This window comes from Puma concolor, chromosome A1 (genome assembly GCF_028749965.1).
Source record: "Puma concolor isolate L17-30 chromosome A1, mPumCon1.1.hap2, whole genome shotgun sequence".
NCBI lineage: Eukaryota > Metazoa > Chordata > Mammalia > Carnivora > Felidae > Puma > Puma concolor.
Window position 1 is genome coordinate 95779687 of NC_141667.1, and position 22541 is coordinate 95802227.

The 22541-nt window shown below is 43.9% G+C and overlaps 1 protein-coding gene across 2 annotated transcripts in view; it reads right to left on the reverse strand.

Moving 5' to 3' along the window:
- Positions 1 to 22541, reverse strand: part of RASGRF2 (Ras protein specific guanine nucleotide releasing factor 2) — a 247373-nt gene that overhangs the window by 18500 nt on the left and 206332 nt on the right. For both annotated transcript variants that reach the window (XM_025924243.2, XM_086697680.1), the window contains 3 exons: positions 9878 to 9990; positions 1997 to 2057; positions 1586 to 1689 (listed from right to left, as the gene is read on the reverse strand). In XM_025924243.2, coding sequence (XP_025780028.1) covers positions 1586 to 1689; positions 1997 to 2057; positions 9878 to 9990 — 278 coding nt within the window. The remainder of the gene's footprint in view (positions 1 to 1585; positions 1690 to 1996; positions 2058 to 9877; positions 9991 to 22541) is intronic.

The following is a 22541-nucleotide window of genomic DNA, read 5'->3' on the forward strand; positions in this document are numbered from 1 at the left end:
CTGGTGGAAGGTCTTTCTTCAGAATAACATCCCTGCTCCTTCACTTCACCCATGAGCAGGCCACCAGATCACAGCAAGCAAGGGACAATCAAGCTGGAGCATACAGGGATTATTTTGTATAGGCATTACAAAAAATAACCTGAAATGCAATTACTCTGACACAGTCTTAATCCAGAAATGTTGGCTGAGTCCCTGCAAAGGGTTTTTTTGTTCCTTCATGTTCCTGCAAGGCTGTTGGACATAAAGGTGTGCCAGTTCCACAGACAAAAATAATTGGTAGATGTTCCCATCAGCAGGGTGGGGACAGAGAAGAGAAGAGAGGAAGGGTCCCAGGAAGGGTCCTAGGAAGAGACCACCCATGGGTGTTCAGCCTTTCTCTTTCTCTTCCTCCACAGAGGTCATGTTCATCTCCCCACCAAATCCCCACTGCACTAGAGGGGAGTGAGGAGGTGGGGCTGGGGGTGGGGGGAGAGGCACTGTGGTTTCTAACTCAAGTCTTCACTCCAGTAGTCACTGGGTTCATTTGTAGAGCCAACAGGCCACATTCCTTCCCTCCATCCCCTGCCCCGCTTGTTCCTGGGTAGAGAGGCAGGGAGGGGAAGAAGATAAAACACATAAAAGAAAAGTCTGCAGGGGCATCTCCTGGCCTCGCCCCTTATGCCTCTCTGACACAGCTGCAGCTCTGACCACCCATCACCATACCTGACTCTCCATCATCACGATGTCCTCTTTTCTACACACAACATGGGTCACCGTTCATATCTCATGCCCAGCCCCTGCTTTACCGGCAATTTAGCTATTTCACAGAGGACATGTGCCAACAGTTGTCATTTGTCCAGACAAAGGCCTTGTTTGTGGAGCTACGGATCGTTACAGCTTGAAGGGGTCTAAAGGCCCTCTTCATCCACTACATGGGAAGATTAAAGGGCAGCAGTGATACTGATGCTCGTTACTTGGCAGCTCATGCGGCACGTCTACACTCCACATGCACCCCGTGCAAAGCTGTCTCGGGAATCTATGCTGCTGCAGCGTCTCAAAGTTCAGCAATACTTGTTGGCTCGTGGAAGTGGGTGAATAGTTGTAGCAAAATGTATAGCTTCACCCAACATCGGTGCTTCTCAACGTATTGTCTTAGATCACGCAATATTATCTGGGATTCCCACTGAAAATGCAGTTTCCTGGGCCTCAAACCTCCTAGAATCACAAATCTCAGAAGGAGGTATCTAGGAATGTACATTTTTAATAAGCTTCCCAAATGATTTTAGACACCATGAAGTTTGAGAACCACTGTTACAGCCATATTGAGGTTTCTATAATGCGAGGATGTGAGAATACGAAGAAATTCACATTCCACGGGAACTACAGAACATAGAGAAACACAAGAGTGACCATCTTGATAGTCCTCAGTGTTGCCAAATCAATATTTCTAGAATAAACTGTGACCAAAAGGCATTCAAGTGGGACCAAACCATTGTAAGATTAAGACTCACACCTCTGTGCACACACATCTGCCTTAGGAATAATGGCGGCTCTAAGCCCACAAGTCCTGCCTGAGGGAGCCTGCAGCCGTGAGGGCCACACTCACTCGTAGGGAATGCTTCTGAAAATGATGTGGTCCAGGAGGGTGATCTGCTCAGCCAGCTCCATGGCTGACAAGGTCTCAAAGCACTCAGCCTTCGGACAGTCTGTCTGCAAGAGAGGAAGGTGGGAATGAAACACACCGAGAGCGAGGTGCCCAGCAGCTCAAGGCAGCTGCTCAGGAACAAAGTCCATCACAGATTGGGGCTACAAAGAAAATGGCAAAAAGCTCAGAAACATCAGCCAACATTAATATCATGGACCAACAGCTAAACCCCAAGTCGAATTTAGTTCATCTCACAGTGCTTCATTGGTAGAACTACGGTTGAGCATGCAGGTATCAGTTATGGGCAAGTTGTTTGCCTCTGAGAAGCAGTTTGCAAATAATCATGCTGAATAAGACCATGGCTTGACTTACCAGTTGAATTATATCCTCTAATTTTAGGTGGATGTCATCCTGATCATCTTGTGAAAGGGCCCTAAAAAATGAAATCAAAGTATCATCCATGGAAAGAAACATGCCAGGAACAAAATGACAACATGCACTTGGTTCTCCCTGGGTGGGAAGCTGAGGGGTTCGGGTCCATGAGGCTGTGCTGCCAGCTGGAGCCTGCAGAGACATAAGCTGGAGACAGGAAGTCAAGGAAACAGAAAAACACACACGTTAGAGGCACAGGAAGATCATAGAGAGAGCTGGCTTATATCGAGGAGCCAACTTGTTACACACAAGGTTGTAAATAAAACATCCACAATCGGGGCGCCTGGGTGGCTCAGTCGGTTGAGCGTCCGACCTCGGCTCAGGTCATGATCTCACAGTCCGTGAGTTCAAGCCCCGCATCGGGCTCTGTGCTGACAGCTCAGAGCCTGGAGCCTGTTTCAGATTCTGTGTCTCCCTCTCTCTCTGACCCTCCCCCGTTCATGTTCTGTCTGTCTCAAAAATAAAAAATAAACGTTAAAAAAAAATCCATAATCAAGGTGAACCCGAGCGTGAGCTGGTGTGCTCTGCGCTACCGAGAGGATCCAGGCTGTGAGTTCAAGTATCCTGCGATCCCATCAGTCAGAGATTCCAATGGGCCTGAGTGCCTCATCCACACTCCTCTAGCTCCCACCCTGGCCCTTCCGTGCTGATGCTGAGGCAGAAGAGGCAGAGGACCCCCTCCCATTGCACATGTAGACAGAAGCTCCGAGAAATTCCTGGTTGGCAAGAATCTGAACAGTGCAAAGCAGAAGCCAGCAGGTAAACTCTTTTCCCTTGATTCCCAGATGGACTTTCCCAAGATGCATTTGGTGCTATATCCCCACACACAGAGTTATTCAGCTCTCAGTATTTTTTTTCAGTGATGAATGACTGAATAAATACATAAGTTAATGAATCCTGAAGTGGGTGCGGGTTTCAGAGTGGGAGTGACATTTCATGTCCAACAGAAGTTCAGAGTCCAGGAGAATTATACTGATTACATAACTTACCATCTGGGCCAAGCATTTTAAGCCTTCCAAAATGAAGACACAATCACATATTAAAAATACTGAAATATTTAAACAGTCCCAAACCATGTAGCCTGTCTGCTGTAGGAAGGTAGTTTTAAAAGAAATAATGGGGGCACGTCAGTAGCTCAGTTGCTTAAGCGTCTGACTCTTGATCTTGGCTCAGGTCATGATCTCAAGTTTCATGACTTCGAGCTCCATGTCAGGCTCTGTGCTGACCGTGTGGAGCCTGCTTGAGATTATCCCTCTCCCTCTCTGCCCCTCCCCTGCTTGCACATGCTTGCACTCTCTTTCACTCTCTCTCTCTCTCTCAAAATAAATAAATACAATTAAAAACTAAAATAAATAATGATGTGATGTTCTGTTGTGTTCCGAATTGATGAAAACAGAACTACAACCCTCAAAAATACAAAAGCAACAGAGATAGGGTACCATATACACGCTACATGCCAGCCGTGCGTTAACCATCTGACAAACACTCTCTCTTGTGTCATATGAGATCCCTTTGAGGTAAGCATTATGAGGTCCATTTTACAGATAAGGAAACCAAAGCTCAAGGGGACTGACTAACTTGCCCAGGGTTTGGTCAGCTGTGCTGTCCTGTTGCTCTTGCTTATCTTAGGCAGACTTATAAAGACACCTCTTCAAGGCTCCAGCGTAGAACACACATCCAGAAATGTCCAGTCTCTTTCCTCTCTTTTCCTCTCTTACAAAAGCTCTTGGCTGTTTAGCAGAGGAGCAAAGGACTGTTTACCAAGGAGAAGATTCCTTCTAGATTCTAGTAGTGGTGGTCCTCTTCTTAGCAATGAGCCATATCATTTGCAATCAAAAAGAAATATTCATAATACGATAAAAGGCAGATTGAGGTGAGGAAAAAATAAGCAAACACAAGTCTTTCTCCAAAGATTATTAAATCCTACCTAAGGATTACACACACGGGATAAAAGTGACTATTTCCCAAAGCTCATGTCATTCTTTCCAGGGTAGTTTGGGTTCCTGGAGAGAGATCGGTGGCCACATAACTATGTGTACCCATGGAAAAGATATTTTTTAATGAGGCTGGGTAATATTCTTTCCTTGGAAAGAAGTGGTCAAGAAAGTAGTTAGCTTCTATCAAATGTTCCTTTCCTCAGTGATCTCATGTTAATGTTCCAAGATACATCTAGTCTGGTTAAATTATCTAACATTTTCTCCTCTCACAAGTGCCTATTGATGCTGCTCGGGGCTTTGTGATGTTTGTGGGTCACCTTTTCATGACCTGACCCATTCCAGCTGACTACCTATGAAGCCAGTCTTTGTTTCTTTTCCTTTCATGGCATGTTAGTTGTCTACCAAAAACTCTCTGCCACATAGATTCAGAACAGCAAGTCCATACAATGTCACAGGGGGAGCAGTATTTAGAAATAGAAAAGTCTCGAGCCGAGGGTTTTATTCACAAAGAAGACAACAAACTATGTATGCCAATTAAGTTTCTTCCTCATAAAGTAATCCCTGTGAGACCGTGTGGGGCAGAGATGGTTCATCATTGGAAGCATCCAGGTTACTGTATAAAGGTAATATATGTTTAAATACATTTCATGTTTACATCTCACTGTTACACAGCTTGATTGCATATAAATATCTCATGTCTGGGCTACCTCTAACTACAGTGCGATATGTCTTTATCTCTCGCAACCACAACTTGTATTCACTGGGAGGTATGTTCACATATTTTCCCTTAGATGTGAAAACTCTGGTCCAGCTCCAATACTGGATGGATTTGCTTCTAGTCTCCTGACAGCTTTAGCGCTTTGATGCCCACTCCAGGATACTGGGTTTCTCTCACATCTCCCAGTCAGCATGATCTGTTTAATATTTGTGCGTTTATAATAACAACACCAGATAAATTTTATTTATCTAATTTTATTTTTTTATTTAAAAAAGTTTTTAAACATTTTATTTATTTTTGGTGAGACAGACAGAGCGTGATTAGGGGAGGGGCAGAGAGACAGGGAGACACAGAATCCAAAGTAAACTCCAGACTGCAAGCTGTCACCATACAGCTCGATGCAGGGCTTGAACCCACAAACTGTGAGATCATGACCTGAGCTGAAGTCGGATGCTCCAGATAAAAAATTTTAAAGGAAATGGGATTATTCAAGTTCTATGACTGGAAAAGTGCTCCTTCAACAGTAGAAATCAGATAGTCTTAAAAACTGAGCTAAGAGTAACTGCCCTCTGTCCTCAGACTGGTCCACACTCTCTGGGCTGCCTGCTGTGACTAAGACTGGCTGGCTTGTGCTCCTGGCATGACCTGCCTGCCCCAGTCTCTGCTCCTCCTCACTTTGTGAGGTTTAATCACTTGTTGCTTCCCTTCTGGGACCTGCCAGACCACCTCTTCCTTCCTTTGCTTTCTTAGACGTGGCTTTACTTCCCTCTAGGCTCTCTTGAGCCCATTGCTACCCTTGCTCTGGCATATCTTAGAAATGCATGGAAACTTTCAGTACTGAAATCTCATGGCTTGGTTGGAAATAATTCCATTTGTTTCCAAATTAAGAAATGAATTAACAGGAACATCTTTGTAATTTTCAGGGTTACTAAATAATCCTTCTGATTTCTGTTTCTTTCTCATATACTCCATGATGGCTTCTTTTCACAAAGAGATTTCATGAATGATGGCATCCCATCAGGGATGGTTATATCTAGGTGTTACTTCCTACTTCACCCTCTAATCATTTTGACATGATTGTAAAAATATAAATATAAGGGCGCCTAGGTGGCTCAGTCGGTTAAGCGTCCAACTCTTGATTTTGGCTCAGGTCATGATCTCACAGTTTCTTGACTTCGAGCTCCATGTCAGGCTCTGTGCTGACCATGTGGAGCCTGCTTGAGATTCTCCCTCTCTCTATGCCCCTCCCCGGCTCGCACTTTTCTCAAAAATAAATTAAAGAAGAAATAAAACTATAAATATATAAGTGTCATACATGTAATAAACATAAGTATCTGATTCGGTAAGTTATCAGAAACTCTAACAAATGAATGTATCATTTATTCCTCTTTTAATCACAATCTTGTGTGCTGGGGCAGGGACCCTTAAGCTTAGTGCCGGTGGAATGACTTACTTGACAGGGGAACTTCAATCAATGATCAGTAGTTTTCTGGCACCACCTAGCTTCCTAGGAAGGTGTCTCAGAGACCCAGCTGACCCAACTGGAACTTGAGGTCTGGTTGTCTGCTCAGTTAAAATGGGCTAGTGATCCCAATGGTATCCATCTGCTTTAGTTGATATGCTCAGGGCTAAACAAAGGCTTTTGTTTCACTTGGCCTCATGGGAATAAAGATGGTCAAAGGAAGAAGAATGGATGGCACAATATCTATTCTCTGCTTGGCTCTGTGAGTACATGTGGAACGGTGACAAATTGTGGTACCAGGAACTAAAGGAGCTATTTTCACAAGAGCCTGAGACTCTAGGTTGAGTGAGGCATGCTCTGGGGCCCATGTGGCTCAGGAATGGGGCAGGTGGCATCTTTGCCAGCTTTTTGATAGGGAAATGGTGGCTTCAGAAGACGGTCAGGCAGCATGCTAGACAGAGACAGTGCTGGCACTGATAAGGTCTCTCCCTCAAATAGTCTTGGGTCAGTGAACTTGAATAAAGATGCTGAGGCAGAGGGGAGTCTGGGTGGCTCAGTCGTTGAGTGTCCAACTCTTGATTTTGGCTCAGGTCATGCTCTCATGGTTTGTGTGTTCGAGCCCCAGATTGGGCTCTGTGCCAAAAGAACGAAGCCTGCTTGAGATTTCCTCCCTCTCTCTCTCTCTCAAAATAAAATAAACATTTAACTGCCTTTTGGCTTTGCTTTTTACTTCTTTTTTTCTTCTCGTTTACAAAATAGCAAGTGGGTTATAACTATGGTTTTTTGGTAACAACTATATTGAGATATAATTCCCATATTAAATGATTCATCTGCTTGGAGTGTACATTTGAAAGATTTTTGTATTACATTCACATCATTGTGCAATATGAAATTGGGTTTCAATGTTATTATAATCTCTTTTGTATAGATAAAATGATGAAGCCCAAGGAAAGTCGAGTTTGAGTAAGACCCTACTTGGGCCATATTTCCTTGATGGAAGAAACTATTTTTCCTAAGAGCTATGGTCGGTGCTAATAATAATAGTAATAATAATAATAATAATAATAAGTGCAGCAGTAATACAAGTGCTATGTTTCAGGCATTGTGTTAACCTCTTTAAACATATGATACCATGTAATCTTTATAACCATTCAATAGTAGGTACTATTCGCCTCATTTTATAATTGAGGGAACTGAGGTTTAGACTGGTTAAGAAACTGGACAGCTTTAAGTGGCTGAACCAAGATTATACCCATGAACCCTGTGAAAATAAGAATCAGACTCTGCTCCGTGTCATGCTCCCAGGCTGTACCATCTACTAACATTTCTATTTCTTATTGATTTCACACCTCTAATTCTCAGGCCATTTATTTAACAAAAAGAATTTGCACATCTTAAGCCTGATGAATAATAACGACTTGGGATGGTAAACAGGATTCATCTTAAATGCCAACTCCAATTAATGGCGTGCTGGTCAGTGGAGTTCTAAGCTCACCCCCTGGTGCAGGCAGAAAGCCCTCAGGATTGATTAGTAATGTCTGGTGTGGATGTTGTGAGAGAATGGGCAACATGGGTTTGCACATTCACCAATCCTGTCTGAACACCTCATTTCCCTGCCAGCTGTCCAGTCAAATGTCCCTGGGGGCACAAACTTCCAGAAAGTGGTTTCAAAATGTTAGTGTTTTAAATACAAAGAGCATAATAACCTGTGTACGTAAAGAAGAAAGGACTAGTAATCATTCACAGATATAACCACACATTCACTGAAACCAGGCTTTATCTGAAAATGTATTTACAATTTAAATCTGAAAATAAACATAGTAACAGAGCCCCTAAGCTTCTTTAGGTGTTTTCATAGCATGGAAAAAGTGAAGAGGGCCTTTAATAGATTCCTAGAGTTGCCCTAATAAAGTACCACAAACTGGGCATACTAAAACAATAGAAATTCATTGCCTTAGAGTTCTGCAGGCCAGAAGCCCAAGACCAACGTGTCGGCAGAGCCACGTTCCCTCTGAATCCTGTCGAGGAATCCTCTCTTGCCTCTTTCTAGACTTCTTCTTTTTTTTAATGTTTACTTACCGTTTTTGAGAGAGAGACAGAGAGAGAGACAGAGAGAGAGAGCGCGCGCGCGCGCGCGCACACGCGCACAAGTGGGGGAGGGGCAGAAAGAGAGGGGGCCAGAGGAGATGAAGTAGGCTTTGCGCTGACAGCCCAGAGCTGACGCAGGGCTCAAACTCATGAATGGTGAGATCATGACCTGAGCCGAAGTCAGATGCTCAAACGACTGAGCCACCCAGGCACCCGCCTCGTTCTAACTTCTAGTGGTTTGCCAGTAATCGGCATTTCTGGCCTTGCAGCTGCCTCACTTTCATCTTTGCATCATCTTCACACGGCATTCTCTCTGTGTCTTGCTCTGTCTTCACATGGTCATCTTCTTATGAGGACACCAGTCATATTGGATTAGGGGCCCACCCTATTCCAGTAGGACTTCCTCTTAATTAATTACATCTGCATTGGCCCTATTTCCAGATCACATTTTGTGGTACTCAGGGTTAGAACTTCAACATACCTGTTGTAAAGCAGACACACTCCACCCACAAGAGCCCCTAGACCAAAGAAGTGTCTGGTGACAGGATCTTGAGCTAATGGTAGTAAGAATGACTTATGAGCCAATTGCTAAAAGGCTGCAGACCAAAATCTGGCATGGCTGCATCAGAGAGGGACTTCCAAAAACATAGTAGACTGAATTAAGATGGAATCCTCTCAGAAAGCTGGATAACAAGGAAACAATATATTCAAGGTTAGAAGAAAGAAAGGCCTCTTTCCAGAGACTGTAAATGAAGACAGAACTAGAAATCAAAATGGTAAAGGGGTACCAGGCTCTAGCAGATAGATGCTGGGCTTCCCACCGCCAAGCAGGGACAGACGATATAGCCATGAGTCAGGAAAGCTATAACCGAAATGTCTGCACGAAACCCCTGATGGCTGTCCTCCTGCTATAGAGCGTACTAGAAAAGAACTCCACCCACCCACCAGTTCAAGAAGCTGTAAGAAAGCCTGTGACCTCTTTGGATGCTGGGTGTAATGATAGACACAAACAGTCTCTTGTGGGAAACCCAAAGTTCAAGCTTTTATCACACAGACGTCCAAAGTTATACAACCTGTATGATGTGGGAATCCCAACCTGAGAAGAAGTCAGTAAAGCTGGTCTAGGACTTGCGACACGAGCTGAAGAAAATACACAACTACTATCTGGTGGCACATCCACAAGCCAGGAGCACAAGACTCTCACCGAAATGCCACCACCAGCTCATCAACATGAGCTTACAACAAACAACTAGAACCGACGGCAGGAAAACATCATCTCTCTGCAATGCCTGCTGGAGTCACAGGAGAGGATCCTCAAGGCATCCGCTTCTCCGCTTTTGGTCCTGCAGCAAACCACGCTCTGCCCACACAGACAGGAGCAGCTGCACTCCTGGGCCCCACACAAGTCACGTCGCCCAGTCCAAGTGTTCCTGAGGCAGCGTGCGCCAATCTGCCCCCAGAAAAGAGACGATACGTAATACCTTGCCAGTGACAGCAGAACCCCTGCTGCCCCCAGGAGTCTCAGATACATCTTTCTGATTCGATAGGATCTTATTTTCTGGAACAAAGCACAAACCAACCAATGTAATTAGGAGGCACCTGAAAACTGCACTTACCTCAGAATATTCGCCGTGGCTTTCCTTTCTTGGGGAAGAAGGTCTGGGTCTCGCAAAACTTCTTCTAGCAAATTTAGGACATTCATTTTTAGTTCGTTGTTGAGCTCAAAATCCTATAAAATAAAATGGATCCTTTAAAAGTTTAGTTGTGGATGTTTTAGCTCCAGGACACACGGCACCATTTCTCACGATAAATTCTCTCAAAGTGATATGTAGGAAATTAAAAAGTATGGACCCTAGGACTGTTCTCCCCACCAGAGATCCTGAGTTAATTGGTTTGGGATGGGGTCCTATTGTTAGTATTTCTGACAGTCTCCCCAGGGGCTGGAAATTCCTCAAAGAGATAGCCTGGACCACACAGCACTTCCTCCCCATGTTTACATCTATTCACCTTCCATGTCTAGGAGGTGATATACTTTCTCCCAGGAGCCTTCCTTCGTCATTCTAGTGGGGCAAAGGGCTTTGTTTCGATGCTCTCAAGGTTCCCCCTAGCATTACCTACTGCACTGTACAGGCCGAAATAATCATCTGTTTTCCCACTGGACCGTGTGTAAGATCGGTAACTGGGGCAGAGCAATGGCTCATACACACACACACACACACACACACACACACACACACACACACAAAAGATCGGTTGCAAGAATAAAATCTGTCATTTGGGCAGTGACTTGAATTAAGAACTTCAGTACAGGGGCGCCTGGGTGGCGCAGTCGGTTAAGCGTCCGACTTCAGCCAGGTCACGATCTCACGGTCCGGGAGCTCGAGCCCCGCGTCGGGCTCTGGGCTGATGGCTCAGAGCCTGGAGCCTGTTTCCGATTCTGTGTCTCCCTCTCTCTCTGCCCCTCCCCCGTTCATGCTCTGTCTCTCTCTGTCCCAAAAATAAATAAACGTTGAAAAAAAAAAAATTAAAAAAAAAAAAAAAAAAAGAACTTCAGTACAGATGTGCCAAGGGCTAAATAAAGGACACTCACAAACCAATGGGGCTGCACCAAACAAACCCAGGAGTGAAACTGAAGGGCGCCCACTGGGCAAAATGTAGAACATGTGAGCATCAAAATGAATAATGATAGTGATAAATAATAACCAACTGAATCACAACAACCAGTGATGTTCACAGAGACCTAAGTAGGTAAATACATAGAGAGGGTGGAAGAGGAACTTTTCTTCAGAGTAGAATTCCAATTAGCAAGTGCAAAGAAACAAAAGAGCTTTATAAAAATCACCATTTTGTCCAAAGCAGTAATAATGGATCAGGCAGCTGAATGGATGCTGAAATTAACTGGGAAAGAGAATTAATAATGTCCAAGTACCCACATACCCCTGGCAGAAATGATTTATTACAAAGAGAGACAAAGTGATCAGAATTACCATCACTAGTAATGGAACAAACCAACATCATGTACCTACTAATGTAACGCTCTGTGAAAATCATCAGTTATTATTTTTTCCAAAGATGCAGAATCTCACATGGGCATTGTGAGGCATACTGTGCTCTTCAAAAATGTTAACATAATATGAACGACAAATAACTGGAACTGTTTTACTTTAAAGGACACCAAACGGACCATGGCTACATGCAGCATATAAACCTGGGATCGAGGGGGAAACGCTCTAAAGGGCATCACTGGGACAAATGGCAAAAGTCAAGTCAGGACTATGTCCTGGTTGAGAACATCATCAATGTTAGATTGCCCTAAATTTGATCAGTTTACTGAGGCTAAGAGCAGGCTCCTGTTTTGCAAAGACAGGGAGGAGGGAGGGAGGGAGGGAGAGAGACAGACAGAGAGAGAGAGAGAACACAAATGTGGTAAACATGTTAACTATTATTAGTGACTGTAGATGTGTATTAATGTTTGTTTTATCCTGGCATTTTTCTCTTGATTTGAAAATTTTCAAGGTAAAGAGTTAAAGAAGTAATAAGGTAAAGATGTGTTTCTTGCCCTTTTTAATTTTTTTAAAGTTTATTTTTGAGAGAGGGAGAGCATGAGCACGGGAGGCGCAGAGAGAGAGGGAGGCAGAGGATCCAAAGCAGCCTCTGTGCTGACAGCAGAGAGCCCGAAACGGGGCTCGAACCCACGAACTATGAGATCATGATCTGAGCGGAAGTTGATGCTTAACCGGCTGAGCCAGCCAGGCACTCCACTTGCACTTTTTAAAAATTCTTGCATTCTTTTTTAAAATTTTTTCTTTAACATTTATTCATTTTTGAGAGAGAGAAAGAGAGAGTCAAAGCATGAGTGGGGGAGGGGCGGGGGAGAGAGGGAGACACAGAATCCGAAGCAGGCTCCAGGCTCTGAGCTGTCGGCACAGAGCTGTCAGCTGGGCTCGAACTCGTGGACCATGAGATCATGACCTGAGCCGAAGTTGGACGCTTAACCGACTGAGCCACCCAGGTGCCCTAGTGCTTTCTTAAAATACACCTGCAGGAAGCACACTGCGACTATATTTTCCCTCCTATATAAAGTTACTCGCTATAACTACATTTTAACTTTCAGGAAAGTAATTTTGAAGCACTGACATTCTGAATTCTTTTAAATAATTAGAGAAAACATTGCTAATTGGAATGAATCCAGTAAAAAGAAAAACAGCACGCTTTACCTATATTTAGTAAATTCAGGTCAAAAATGTCCATAATTTCACAAACTGTAGACAATGCAATAGTCTGCCCTAATTTGAGTGGACTATTTTTGTGCCTCAGTTTGGTGGAGGACTATGTAACAGATTTGTCTCAATATTTTGTTTTTAATGCTTCACAATCAGTACCATTTCTTCAGAACAGGAACCATTGGGGCCTCAGGCAACACAGAGGTTATTATCTCTTACCATTCTTAGGCCTTTAGCTGGTTTGTCTTTCTAAAATTTCATCTACTTATTGTCCAACAGCTTCTTGGCTATTGGTTTTTGTTTTAACATGTATGCTAGGAGAAGAGAGTAGTATCTTGCTACTGTGTTTTCTTTGTCCTACTTCCTCTCCTGTTTCAAGATGAAGGGAATGTTTGTAAACAGTTAATGACCTCACTTACTTCAATCCCTGCACACTACCAAAAGATTTCTCAGCCATCAGGAGTCTGTTTCCTTAATGAATATTTGATATTCATCAGTGAGATGATGGGAGTCCTTCTGTAGCTATGTCAGTCTCTAATGATGCACATAATCTGATTATCATAAATGGATTAGTGTGAAGGACATCAGGCCAGTGTTTGGACCTTGCTAAGGGCTAATTAGCAATTTCATCAACCAGCGGGTACCTACTGTGCCCCACCCTGGGCTCAACAGGGGAAACAGTTCTGAGACCCCAGGAAGGCAAGTTGTATGAAAGGTCTTGTTAAGGAAAATAAAATGTAATTTTATTATTCTGAGCTCTAGGAAGACTAGCCTGAGAGAGAGCTCTGAAAACTTGGTGGAATTTGCCCAGACACTATTCGGAGCATGATGAAGGTTATAGGTGAATATTTGTTCTGCTGATGATGTAGCTGATGTAAAACAGGTTAACTAATGATGGCTGAGTACGAAACGGAAAAATTCTCACTCACTGTTTCCCCTGACATTTGCACAGGTTTTTACCATGTTCGAACTGAACTGCTATGCATAATTTCATTTCTCCCTCAGATGACCCAGGAGCAGACAAGGCAGAAACCTATAATCTTGTGTCATACACGGGCCACTGAGGCTGAAGGGATGTGATCATATGGCTGACAGGAGACATGTAAGGAAGTGCCAGCGTGCAGACAAAAACACAAGTCTTCCATCTGACTCTGGTAACCCGCGCTTACACCTGTGCTTCTGTCAATATGCCCACAAATCACCGCAGATTCTAATGCAGTAGGTCTGGAACATTCTACGTTTCTAATGAGCTCCTGGGTGATGCCGATTACACTTTCAGTAGCAACACTTTGCCACTTGTTTTTTAATTCACTCAAACAACAACTCCTCAAAAACTAACTAAAAAACTATCTGAATCCTCTGATGTACTACCTAGAATGTAAAGTTTTCTTTTTTAACGATGCATGTAAAATGCAGAATTGGCCACTCAAAAGTCCCTGTTAAAAACAGTAGCTACTACTTCAAGAGAAATCTGGAGCAGCTAAAAGGCACTTGCCCTAATTAAATCCAGAGGTGGATTATTCATAATAAGTCTGCCTAACAGCCATTTTAAAATTATCTGGAATCTAATTTTTTGTCACATTTCCCCAGGCCCTGGAAATGGGAAATGAGAATACTAACTAGGTGGGAGTGAGAACACGGTCTGCTTCTCAGAGGCAGCAATCAAGGGCGCCCACAAGATGGCGCGCCAGGGTCGTCTGGCTACCTCACCACCGCCTTTGTACTGCGACCTGGCCGGCCTGGCTCTGGGGGAGCAGGGCCCTCCCTGCAGGGAGAAGCTGCCTGCTGTCGGTTATCTCATGCCCTGGATCAGGGAACCCTGCGGCACCCAGGAGGACCTGAGGCAGTCACCGCAGCTATCACAGCAACAGCTCATGTAGGTTGGTTTTTGTTTCCCAATTTTTGAAGCAGAGATGAAGAGACGGAAAAATCAGAAAACAGAAACGACCCTGCTTCCACAGGTGGAGAGCCCAGAAAATACGAGACTTTTACATTTCAGTCTACACTCGCGGTGGGGGAAAGGCAGAGCAAAGAACAGCAGGCTGGGTGACGGACAGAAGAAGGAAACATTAACCCCAGAAACCCGGGGGTCCGGGGTGGGGGGAGGGGGCAGCCCCTCTGAGTCTGAGGAGTGGTTTTAGGCCTGGAAATGTAGCTCCCGAGAACCCCTGAAAAGAGGTGATAGCTCAAGCAGAGTATCAAGAAATACAGCAAATGCTTAGGGACAAAAGGTTACCAACAAATGATGTCAATCCTCCTCAAGTGGTTAAGCTGTTGGGAGATGAGGGTATTTTACCAATATTTCACTGACTCCGCTCAAACACATTCATCAATGACTAGGAAGTCAGCATTTCCCTTTGGTTACTGAGCAATTCCTCAGGTCATTATCATAACTAAGACTTTGTGAGAGTGTGCCACACGCTAGATGACATTTTAATCACTTTATGATCCAATTTAACCCTTGATAGCTACACAGTTACAATCATTACTATTCCCATTTTACATACAAGGAAGTCAAGGTACAGAGAAGCTAAGTTATTTTGCCCAAAGTCACACCAGTAGCAAGTGGCAGACTCAGGACTCGACCCTAGGCAGTGTTAGCTGAAACCTGAGTTTTTAACTGCACACCACAGACTGTCCAAAAACACATGGCTATCAGTGAATTAGTGCTGGTGGCTTGGACTGAAAAGACACATCCAACAGGTGGTTGCCCTACCGAGTCTGGAACTATTTCCCACCTATACTAGCAACCATTTGAGATAGAGATCTTGGAACTCAGGTTTGTATTAATAAGACTGGATCATATAACAGAAAAATAATTCAAGACACAATAAATCAGATTCTCCAGCACGCTGAAACAAAATCCCCTGCTCACAGCTTAGGTATGTTGGCAATTACATTCATTCTTTCAGGAGACCAGGGTAATAATTACTAATACACAATGCATGGCCATGGGAACCCTAGGACATCAAGAAAATCTGATTCAATAAACACAGTTTGACAATAAAGAGAATTATGAGAGTAATTTTCTTACTATAATCAGTACAGTGTATTCCTAACAGTGGCCAGAGTTTTTAAAAGGAAAGTGGCAATGCTGCAGAATGGAGTAAAACCCCACAAAAAATTTTAAAACCTGGGGAAATGGGCTCATAAAGAAGGGGCTTAGGATGTGTTAGGCTCAAAAATAAAAGCCTGCGATTTGACAATGATTTTCAAGAAAATGAAAAGCATGCTGTTTCTGTCTTCTTTTACTAGAGAAGATGAAGAATTTAATTTACATTGTAGTGTACATTTAGGTTAGATCTGGGCCATCTGGTCAACTGGGAAACTGAGGCAAAGATGCTGAGTGAACTTCCCAAGATCTATGCAAATCAACTTTGATAGGCTGAGGATACGCTTTTCTGGATTCCTCATTTTAACGAACTAGAGATAACAAGCCTCTAAACCAGTGTGGTTTTCAGTTCTTTTAAGGGGAGTGGGAACTTTATTCAGAATTTAAATATTGAAACGTGATCCCAGGGGAGATTGTGCTGGCTAAAAGCTGGCACAGGAGACCCTGCACAGTACCTGTTTGGCCTCATCTACCTGACACCACCCTTGGTCTGCCTGCCTTCTTGCTACCTCTGGGCAACCTTGACTGTGAATCACAGTTTTGCACTGGAAAAGTGAAAGGCAGGGTTTTCCAGCATTTCACATCAACTAACTACAAAAATATTTTAAAAGCCTCTTTGTTTGCCATACAAAAGGAATAACCTACTCAAAAACACACAAGGAAGAGCATTAAGTTTGGAATAAAATCCTCCAAAGCAATGACGTAGTAATTCCAAACTTTCCAATACCTGTTCAACACTTACTCATAAGGTTTTAGAATCTCCAAGGAGGAACAGAATATATAGGAATGTGTAACTGACCATCATGTAGGAGCTTATGCACCAGGAAAAGGTGGTAAAACCCAGATAGTAAGTAAGCCCCAAATTTGGTAGGCCTAGGTGCTCCTGGTGGGGGCCCAAATGTTTGTTGAATGAGTGGACAAAAGTTCTAGGGAAGATACTTGACTCTGAGACATGTGGTAATATGTTACCTAATTCTTCTTAAACTGGCGTTTGGGGAAATTATTTTAGCAGATGTGAGGTGGGAGGCTACTAGAGGAAGGCACAGTGCAAAATGTGGAAGATTTGTCGGGACAAAAATAACTGGGAAGAGGCAAATGGCAATGAATGACACAGACTGAGTGAGAAGGAGGAAATCATGCAGAAAATAATTTATTTGGCCATTTTCTAACAAATGATTCCTCATCTGAATAACTTGCTAAAATGCAGCCTCTAGACCTGAACAGCTGTGCTCATAAGAATTTTAAATACTGCCCACAACCTTGAAATCACGTAACTCTCAGGCTTCTAGCTTTACCTCTCCAAAGACAATCAGTCAGTTTAAAAAGCATTTATCAGAAGAAAGAGAATTTTTCCAGATGCTATGTTTTCCCCTGGTTTCTAGATAGGTGGTTAATTGATAGACCGTACCTTCCAAGACAATGACAAAGATTAGAGGTGAAAAAAAAAGTTTGGAAAGGCCTGCTTTTAATCTTGATTTTTAAACTTCCATTGTTAATTAATGCCACATGCCAACAAAATTATCATTGACTTTAAGTCAAGAATAAGTCTTAGTAGAGAGTGGTCTGTAAGTTATACTTTGTTCACTGTGCCCTCTGACCCATAAGAGGGGAAAAGACCGATAAAGAAAGCTGGTAGGCAAGCTGTACCTCATCCCTTTCCCCATAGAGAAGACAGACCCAGAGTCAGGAATGTAGCAGAAGCAGAGCCTTTGACATCCAGCCAGGAAGAAACTACGCAAAAAGATCAGGAGATACAGGTGGTTGGCATCTGGGAGCAGACTGGGCAGAAGAGGAAGCACAAAGGGCAACATGGAGGCAACACCTTCAGGCCTGAACAAACCAGTTGATGCCCTACTTCCACACTGGCTCCTCAGAGTCCTGGGGGATAGAGTCCTAAAATGATGAAGGGGCGCTGGTCCAGAAAAGGAAACAAGAGCTCAGTCCTGTGTGCCACGGTCTCCCGAAATGCCTCCTAGGACCACGAGTGATTCTATCCATGTAGAATGCAAACTGGGAGGGCAGTAAGAAGCTGTCGATGTACGTAAAGTCCCAGACAGTGTTCCTCCGTGTTTTCTGCCCATGAAACCCATCCACGGAAGGTTAAAGAATCCCACTGGATTTACAGAGAAAGCTAAATTTCTGTCTTGGCAACTAATGGGAACAGAAAATAGGTTCCATTTAAGACAGTGGTTTCTTTTTTTTTAACTGATTATTTATTTTTGACAGAGACAGAGCATGAGCGGGGGAAGGGCAGAGAGAGAGGGAGACAAAGAATACCAAGCAGGCTCCAGGCTCTGAGCTGTCAGCACAGAGCCCGACCCAGGCCTCGAACCCACGGACCACAAGATCATGACCTGAGCCAAATAAAGTCAGATGCTTAACCAACTGAGCCAACCAGATGCCCCTAAGACAGTGGTTTATTAACCTCTTAATTCTATTTCACACAGACTTAAATAAATCCTGTTGTTAATTTCTCACCAAGTTTTCTTTTCTTTTCTGTTTTTAAGACAAGTATAATAGAAAGCTTAAGGAGAGTTTAAAGGATAACAACAGGGATGTATAAAAGATAAAAAAAAAACTTTGGTAAGTAGTTGAAGGAAGTAGGATTTTGCTTGGTTGTTTGCCTGGATCACAGAAAGAGAGTCAGAAAATGAAAATCTATCTTCAGGTCTTAAAAAAAAAAGAAGAAAAGAAAAAAGAAAAACCACAGTTATCAGATCATAGTTTCTTACATGTTATATTTTCTAGGGCACTCTGACAAATAATTCATTTGTGCATAAGAACCCTTTAAAGATCATTTTGCCAGTTTTATGAATGAGGAAGACAGCAAGCTGGCATGGGAATCTAGACGAGAATTCAGGTTTCCAGGTTTCTCTCCTCACCTGAGTCCTTCCTGACCCAGCAACTAAAGTGAAATGTGATGCCAAGGCAGTTTGTTGTGAGGGAGAAGGACACATTTTGATAAAACAATACGGGCAGGATTGGAAACTACAGTGATGAAAATAAGTACCAGCCTACGTGCCCGGAAAACAGGAGGAGCCAAAGGGAACTTAAGTGGCTGGCCTAATTAGAGCATTCTCTCTTTCACTTTGGCTGCCTTCATGGGAAATATGAGTTTGTGAACAAATACTGGTTTGTACCTGGTGGACGTTTGGGATTTCTTAGCTTGGATATGCAGAGGTCAAAGGGCAGTGGTGTGGATAACTAGACACAAAGGAGCACAAATTAGTAAAGATGAGACTAACATAAAAAAGTGTGTGATCCATTGATTATCTTCCCATTTAGTGGCTTTATAAAGCTATTTGCAAGGTTGAAGCAGGAGACAACGAATTTGTCATTTAAACAAACAGTTCAGGGTGTCTGGGTGCCTCAGTCGGTTAAGCGTCCGACTTTGGCTCAGGTCATGATCTCACAGTTTGTGGGTTCGAGCCCCATGTCAGGCTCTGTGCTGACAGATCAGAGCCTGGAGCCTGCTTTGGATTCTGTGTCTCCCTCTCTCTCTCTCTGCCCCTCTCTCACTCACACTCTGTCTCTCTCTCTCTCTCAAAAATAAAGATTAAAAAAAAATTTAACCAGAAATAGTTCATAGCTCCCAGCTTCTCACATAGCAACTAAATTTTCTCTTTTTATTCCAGGCACCCCCATCAGCACCCACTGGCAGGAGACAGGCCGCAGGAGCCTCACTGTACTTTGGGGCTGCTGGGCAGGGGGGCAACATCTAATCCACGGTTAGGTGGGATGCCTGTGGTCTCCTGACCCTTAACCACAGATAGCACTAGCTCTAGTTTCAGCCACGGCCAGCACTGGGGAGGCTGGCACGGGAGCGTATAAATCACTATCTCCATGCAAGAGGTGCTGTTTTGGTTGTCAGCACGGAGGCAGCCCTCTGCCACATAAAACCATACAAATCCTTTACAGAATAAACTCTGGGACAAAAGTAACTTTTCCAAGGAATGATTTAGAAATAGAAAAAGCATGGTCAGTATTAGCATATGATATTCCCACTGTTTTGAGTCAGGAATGGCTATGTATGTTTTGCATTTCAAGCTGTCTGCACCCCAAAAGTTGGCCAGTGAGATCAGGGGCTAGAGGATGCGCCGGGCAGCCAGCAGCCTGGGTGTGCACGCTCACTCTGCCACCTGCTATCTGTGTCATCACAGGCAAATTATTTCATCTCCCTAGGCTTCAATTTCCCCATCTGTAAAGCTGGGATAATAACAATATCTACCTTGCCTCCCTTAAAAGGTTGAGGTGAAGGGTAAATGACTTAGTATTTGAAAATAACTGCTTAGAGGAGGGCCTGACCCAATAGTAGGCAATACAGTATTTGTTAAATACTTAAAACACTGGGACTCGTGTCATTCAGAATTCACCCTCGTAGAGGAAACAGTCTTCTCAGTCACGGGTTATGTTTTCAAATTGCCTATAAAAGACCATGCACCATAACTAAGCCTCAGACCTCAGGCTGGCTCAAAAATCATTTCTATGGAATGCAACAGCTTGTGTTGTCCTAGCTCAGCACCAGCGACACGTCTTCCCTGGGAGCGGACATTGGGAAATCTGATCAAGCTATGGTAAGGATCTAGGCAAGGGCTCTTGTAAAGTCCTGGGCATCTTCAGGAGCATGAGGACAGGAAGCACCCACGTAATGCAGAGGGTGGTGCAGCCCAGGAAGCATTCTTTCTCCAGCACAGAGCTTAGAGATCAGACATCTGTCCTCTGAAGATGGCCTTGCAAGTGGAAAAGAAGGTCCACAGCTCAAGAGGAGAGACTGAGCCTCAAGTGTGGAAGGGTAAGTCCCCCGTGGGACTGGCAGGAGCAGGAATGGACGACAGTGAGGAGCTGAGCCCGAGGGCAGGATGGGGCTGGAAGCAGGTTCAGTGCTATCAGCTGGGGTGACAGGAGCTGCCTATTTAGTAGCTGGCTCTTTCTTACACGTTTCATTCTCCCGCCCACATGGAAAGTCTGCACTATGCTCATCCTTGGCCCAACCTCAGTTTCAGATTTGGAATAAGGAGTAAATCTGAACTTAGTGCTCTAATTTGATGCTAGATTTAGTGTCTTACTAAGCAATGCCAAAAAAATTAAAAATTTAAAAAGGGGCCCCTGTCATCTGTCAGAATAACTAACAGAAGAGACGAACTACATAAACTCTCATTTTAGGACACCCTGATCCCTGAGGTCTTTGAACACACGAAGTCCCTGCCATGCCAGCAGCAATCACTTTCCCACCTCAGTTGGTCCACAGGGCATGTTTCCACCGGACCACTGACCTGAAGCTGCAGGCTCGAAACCCAAAGGCAAGTATGCCCATTGGTACATTTCCTTACTGGGAAGGAGCCATCACCTTCTTTGAGATTTATAGCCCCAACACCGATGTTACACAAAGGTTTTGCTTTGTCTACGTAAACCCAATGGAGATGTGCCCCTCTTTGGCAGGCCTACTGCTGGGGCCAAGTGGGGATGACCCACAGGTTCCTGTTTTGGAGGAATGGGGCACTGCAGGAGAGAGGAAGGAATTAGAGAGCTGGGTCTGGCTTGCTGCTGTACTTCGGAGCGGTCCAGAACTGTGCAATTATACCATAGCCATTAGTCACGTGTTTCTATTTATATTAAATTAAATTAAATATTAAATTAAATTAAATGTTAAAACTGCAGTTTTTCAGCCACCCTGGCTGCATTTCAAGGCTCAGTTAGCCTCATGTGGCTCGAAACTACTGTAGTTGGCACTACAGACACAGAATGTGTCCACCATTATAAGAAGGTCACCTGGGCAGCACCGATCAAACCTCTCTGTGACTTACTTGCTTCACTGGTCAAGTAGGGGTAACAACCTTTGCCTGGGTTTATACCCTCCCAGGGCTCTGCCAGGAAGCAGCCATTTGTAACGTTCTGAGCATTCATATATAACAGATGCTCTAACAGGTATTACCTCACATGATCCTCACAATCACCAGAAGAAATAGGTGATACCATGCTCACTTAAGTGGAAGGAGAAATGGAGGCCTGGAGGAGCTGAATAGTTAGCTGGGCCACATAACTAATGAACGGTAGGGCAGGGATTTCAATCCAGATGACTTTGACCCTGAAACCCCTGCTCCTCACCATCCCCCCTGCTTCTCCAGCAGGCTTCTGAAGGCCCCTCTGCTCTGGCATCCATGCTCCATGGACACACCGGCCCCGGGCTCAGCTCCTCCTGGGATATTTGGAGGCATAAAAGTTTTCACCTCAGCTGCTATGAGTGACTACAAAGTGGAGGAGTGAGAGCTGCTAATTCTTGTCTTACAGCCCAAACTACATTTATTTGTTAAGTGTGTTCAGGAAGTGTTACAGAACATATATTTTAACAAAAGGATTCATAGTATCTGTGTATGTGAGCATTTTTACATGATAAAGTATATATAAAGCCTCTTATGGGGGGCGGGGGGGGGGGGGGTGGGGGGAAGCGAGTACATATGTAAAAAGTATCATACACATTGTTAAAAGTAAAAGAGGGGCCCCCGGGTGGCACAGTCGGTTAAGCATCCAACTCTTGACCTCAGCTCAGGTCTTGATCTCAGGGCTGTGAGTTCAAGCCCGCACTGGGCTCCACGCTGGGCATGAAGCCTACTTAAAAAAAAAGGGGGGGGGGGAATAAAAAGGAAAGGAGCAAACTGGGGGAAATCAGTGTAATTGGCAGATAAAAGGTTTTACCCTTAATACGGAAAAAAGTACCTAGTATCAAGAAGAACAATACTAAAACTAACAGAAGATTTGGCAATGCCCAGGAAGAGGGGCACGGAGTGGGAGGGGGCCCTCAGTGCTCAGAATGGTAGTGCTACAAGGTGTGTACAAAGGTAAAAAGTCACTGAGCCACACTCATAGGTTTAGTGCCCTTTATGTGGAGAATGTAATATCTCAATAAGTTGCTACAAAGCATATAAACGGAAATATAAGCTGAAGAGT